This window comes from Brassica oleracea, chromosome C2, assembly GCF_000695525.1.
Source record: "Brassica oleracea var. oleracea cultivar TO1000 chromosome C2, BOL, whole genome shotgun sequence".
Lineage (NCBI taxonomy): Eukaryota > Viridiplantae > Streptophyta > Magnoliopsida > Brassicales > Brassicaceae > Brassica > Brassica oleracea.
In genome coordinates, this window is record NC_027749.1 from 29931212 (window position 1) to 29936606 (window position 5395).

At 35.4% G+C, this 5395-nt stretch overlaps 1 protein-coding gene across 1 annotated transcript; it reads right to left on the reverse strand.

The window, feature by feature from the left end:
• Positions 1-379: 379 nt before the first annotated feature.
• On the reverse strand, positions 380-4438 carry LOC106326314. Its single transcript, XM_013764323.1, has 15 exons — positions 4313-4438; positions 4084-4239; positions 3689-3772; positions 3482-3610; positions 3120-3338; positions 2848-2979; positions 2678-2770; positions 2246-2398; positions 1881-2169; positions 1665-1799; positions 1502-1571; positions 1333-1399; positions 788-1201; positions 682-716; positions 380-604 (listed from the first exon to the last, which is right to left on the reverse strand). Exons 1-15 carry the CDS (start codon positions 4436-4438, stop codon positions 538-540), a joined length of 2169 nt encoding a protein of 722 aa, XP_013619777.1. The 3' UTR covers positions 380-537.
• Between the last annotated feature and the right edge of the window lie 957 nt (positions 4439-5395).

A 5395-nucleotide genomic window follows, 5' to 3' on the forward strand; every position in this document is an offset into this window, starting at 1 on the left:
TATCTGAACTATGTGAAAGTATTCAGATAGTTTTATCCGAAATATCCAAAGTAATCTGAAATATCTGAGATTTTTATCTGAATCACCCTAATTATTCGATTTTTTATCCAAAATACCAGATATTTTGCCTGATTTACCCAAAATAACCGAATCGGAACCGGAACCAAATGAAAACTCTTTTTCTGGGTATCTTTTGGTTCCTAATTTTACTATCCGAACTGAATCTGAACTAAAAATAGGCCATGTAGTAAATGGATCCTCTAGACCCCTAGCCGATACCCGAAATACCCAAACCTAACCAATAACTAAATGCCCAGGCCAGTATCAACTCTCAAAAGTATTAACCTTTCTCTGGTAAAAAAACAGAGAGTGACAGAAAGAGACATTGCTCATCAAGCATAGAATCTTTCAAAGTTAAACCAAAAGAGAATCTCTACACAGTTTAAAGAAAGTAAAATCAAAGTCAATGCAACTGGGTCTGATATACAGAAGCTTCTTCATATCCCAAGCCACTCTCATAACTCCAAACCTCATAATTTACTTCTTGCCCTTGCTTGTTTTCCCTGACATTGCTCTAGCTAGTTTGGCTCTTCTGTTACTCAGCCTGAGACAAAAGAAAACTAGCAATGTAAGATCAAGAAATAGTGATTCTATATGTAGCTGAGAAAGAGAAGCAAGTACCAGTTCTTCAGCTGCATAGCTGTAACCCTGGGACCCTGCAAAACCGCATAATCAACAAGTTCAGAACCGGTTGCAAACTAGTAAGATTTATCATTCTTGCACTCACATTTTGATTTAACTTCTCAGCCCATTTCTTTATCCAAGCTGCACTTCGCCGCATATCAGGTTCATCAACAATGGCCTTCTCCATCAACTCCACTTGATCATCACTCATAATACTACGCTTCCTTTTCTTCCCCTGTTTCTCATCCTCTTTCACCTCTCCAGATCCACTCCCTTTAAACAGCTCATGAGCCAGCTCTACATCTCCATCTCCATCTTCAACTAAACTCTTCCCTCTATTAGATCTTGTATCCAAACTACTGGTTTCAAGATTGCACGCATCTGCGTCGCTCTCCTTCAACCGTGGAACTATTTCCATATTCTCGTTCACGTTATACTTTGTGGCCGCACCTTCCACTCGTACATTAGGTTCCTCTGAAGCTCTTTCAATGTTAAGATTCAGCGGCTCTTTTCTCTGCTGCTTACCAGAACATAGGTAAAGTTAGATAAAGACACAACTTTCTCAAACATAATAACACATGATCAACAAAAGTTAAACTAAACATGCAATTGTGACGACCATGTACAAGAGAGTAACAAGCTTTTCACCTTCACCGTAGCTTGACTTCCCTCAAACTCCGAACGGATTAGAGGTTGCAACTGTTTACAGAACACCCTGCAGATGACAGTAAAATTTCTATTAATATCAACGGAGATACAAAAATGTTATTTACTATTGTCCTAGGTATATTGTAAAATGATTGAAAGGTTCTATCACCTAAACATCATTAAATCTTTGACATCGAGGCCATTAGTGATCAAGAAGTCTGCATGACGCAACAGAGAACCTACAAATAGAAAAACACCCATCAGAATGAAATCACCAAAAATACATTGTAATAAGAAAGAAACAATAGATGTGTTGGGATAAAGGTACACACATATGTTTCTACAAACACTAGTGGCTCTTTGTGCCACCGGAGTATATGAAGAGTTTGGTAACTGAATCGTCATGCTTAAAGGATCCTTTCGCAATCCACTGACAAAGTCCTTAATGAAACGGTTCCTATCCTCTTCTGCGGGTTTCATCAGCAAATTCATTTAGTAAGAAACAAAGGTATGCAAACACAATATGATCCAGGAAAATCAAAAATTACCTATGCAGACTTCCGGAGCGAAGCAGTGCAGATTTGCTATAATTTTAATAACTAAGGATGTTCTTTGATGCGCGTATGAAGACATGGTGAGGTTATTTTGGAAATTAAGCTTGAATTGAGGTACGTCCAAAAGACTAGAAGATGAAAATACACTTAAAACCCATCCAGCTGATTTAAACAGATCGTAGTCCAGTGTTGCATCATCCTCCCTTGAAGAAAGAGCAGAAGAGCACAACATTGACACGAACTCTTCATGAGAGAGACAAAATAATGCGCTGAGAATCGTACTCTGTAGTTGAGATCAAACATCCATCACACATCAAATCAAAGACTATTGCAAAAGCAGGGAAGTACGCAATACTTGCAAAATGATCGGTGAAAAAACGTTGAAAATTCGAGTCATCAGAGAACACCTTAGCCAAGCGCATAGCATTAAGTAGCACAAAACCCATTGGATAGTCATGAGAAGCAATATCATTGGGAGATTCAGAAAGGCCAAGCTTCAGCAAGCTAAGGACCTACGTTATGGATAAATCAACACTAAATATGTCTACACTTACTGCACATATATTACTTTCATAGAGAGAATTGAGGAACAGAAAAGTACTAACAACTTAATTTAACAACATATGCCATTGAGGAAACGGTAGGTTATCACTAAACCAACATGAGCCTTTAGCAGTGAGGCTTGATCTATTACTAACTAGATGTTACACAGTATTTGAAACCCAATTAGAGATTGTCAATCTGTGTGGAGTTTTCAATTTTATAGAAGAACTCATTTTTAAGACACTAACCTCTGAGGCAATAGGTTGGGCTAAATGCAAGTTTCCTGCACGTTCAAGCTCGTCAAGGAATGAGACACTATCCGCCTCAAAGATATGGTGCAACTGCAGGAACATAAAGTTTTGGTATGAGTTGAAGAGAGTAGACAGAGAAACACTGTCCTAAGTTATAATAGACTTACAAGTGAAAGGACTTTTGCTTTTATTCTATACATGGAAGCTACTGTTGTGGCTTCTTTAACAAATCCAGGTGAAACAGATAGTGATAGTATGGATTTAGCTAGCATAAGAAGACCACCTTTTCCACATAGCTCCTGAGAGTAGAATACCAGAAAAACCTATCTCTCTGAGAACCATTCTCCGTAATATTATAAACATAAAATAAATGTACAAGAAATTAGTTAATATAAAATTGTTGCATGTCATGGTTTAATAACCAAGCATCACAGAAAACCTTGTTTTTAGCGACACGCTCGCTAAACAATTTTTCTTGGCATAGAGAATGAAGGAACTGCAAAGCAGCTTCAGCTTGTTGGCAGTGAAACTTAGCGGACTTTAGAGGACTTGCACCTAACTTTTTCGGGTGGTCACTTCCCCGATACAGTAATTTCGCTTCTAAGGATCTCACAACATTGTGAACCGCTCCAAAAGCAGTTTCTATAAACAAATCAACCTAGATGAGAAACATAAGAATCACATCAACGTAGAAGAACACAATATCTCAAAGCATAAGCATGATCATATTAATTTTCGACGATATATTCTTCCCACATATTGGGATTTCAAGCACACATCATATGGTAAAGATCATCACACCTTAGAGTGGGCAAGCAAGACTTGAACAATATCTACGAACTCAGGAGAGATAAACCCGTGCAACAGGTGAAGAGTAGAAGCCACCATTGTAGCTTCTACCAATGATTCGTTATCTGACTTCCAGCTTTCCTGGAAAATAAAAAGAAGCAGAGACGAATCACAATATGAGAGACAAAGAGAAACAGCAAGAGACAGAGAGAGGTGAACCTTTCTATTACCGCCGAGAGCTACCATCGCATTGATCACCAGATCAACCATCATAGCTGATAATACACAATCATCTAGCAAGACCTACAACAATATGCAAAAACATAACATGCATTTCTCTATTACTATTCCATTACAGTTTACACATAAAATTTAACTCTTTTTAAAGAAAAAACTACTATATCACACTTTTATTTCTTCTTCTAAAAAAGAAATTGCTACTTCTTACTCTATTTATATAGAAAGAAATATCATTCCGCTATTTTTACTCTATATCTAGAGAAACATATTAGTTCAAATCAAATTTCTATTATAGAATTCTTCTACTTTGTTTAGAAAGAAAGAAAAAAATAACAAAATATATAAGAGATGGTTTAAGAATATAAAGACCGAACCTGGTCGAGTTTAGAGTGACGAGATATTAACTCGCACAAGGTATGCAACAGTCTGATCCCAGACAACAAGTACTCAAACTTGTCATCTCTATCAGGAGCCTTGATCACTGCTAGGAGGTGCACAGGCAACGCTACTGCCAATTTCTCAACACTAATCTGAAAGACAGACCTCGAAATCAGTAATGTATCAACAAAAAGTGGAGAAGAAACACAGAAAAGCGTATTGCACCTTCTCTACATTGTTATAATAAATGCAGAAGTCTTTATTATCTTGAAGAAGCTTATGAATCTCCAGAGATTCTCGCCAATGCAAACCATTCACAGCTGGTATTAAGTGTTTAGCCTGCAACAACATATGTCAACAAATTATTTTGATGCAACCTCAGCTCAGCCTTTTGTTTCAAGAAAACCCACTTTCTAAATAATTTTTTTTTGGGTCAAATCGTAAATAACTTCTTTTTTTTTATATAACTCGTAAATATTTTTTGTTCTAAGACAAGAAAATGCTTTTTACTATCAAACTATTTTTCTTTGTGCGAAAATGTTAAGTTCTCTATTAATTTTTGAATTTTTGATAGAACTTACGAAGATATACAAGACAAAAAATCTAAACAAAGAAAAAAATCAAAAGAGTAGTTCAAAAAAAAAAATCAAAAAATCAAAAAAATCATAAGGAAAACATGGCAACAAGAAAAAGCAAAAATGAAGAGTACAATCAAAAATGAATCAATATAGTTTAAACATTTCTAGGGTAGTCAATTACGAGAAGTAGAAACGAATGGTTATCAATAAGGAAGAGACCTATATTATTAACAAACAACATTTAACCGCTACTGTTAGTTGTTGTCGTTAGCGACTATCAAACGAATATGACTATAATGTCAAGGAATGGATTACAAGCAATCATAATAGTAACAATCACAGTGATTAATCATTTGTGTACATGAACTTCCCATGAAAATGGAAGACCACAATATATAACTATGATGCATTTCGCAATTAAGGAGAAAGATTCGAGAGAGAATAGATTATTTATTTATTTATTTGGCTAAAAGAGTAGAATCTTTTTTTTTATTATTTGAGGAACATTATTAACAATTAACCTTATCTCTATGTGTGATTAACCAAAATGAATTACTTATGTGTCATCATGAGAATCATTCTCACAACCTTTATTAAATAATCCTTCCTTGCCTAGACTAATTACATGTAATGCCATTATTTATTATTTGGATCCTTTCATACAATATACAATATGATTCTTTATTGCATTACTTAAAACCAATTGATAGTTGTAAATAATATATGAATT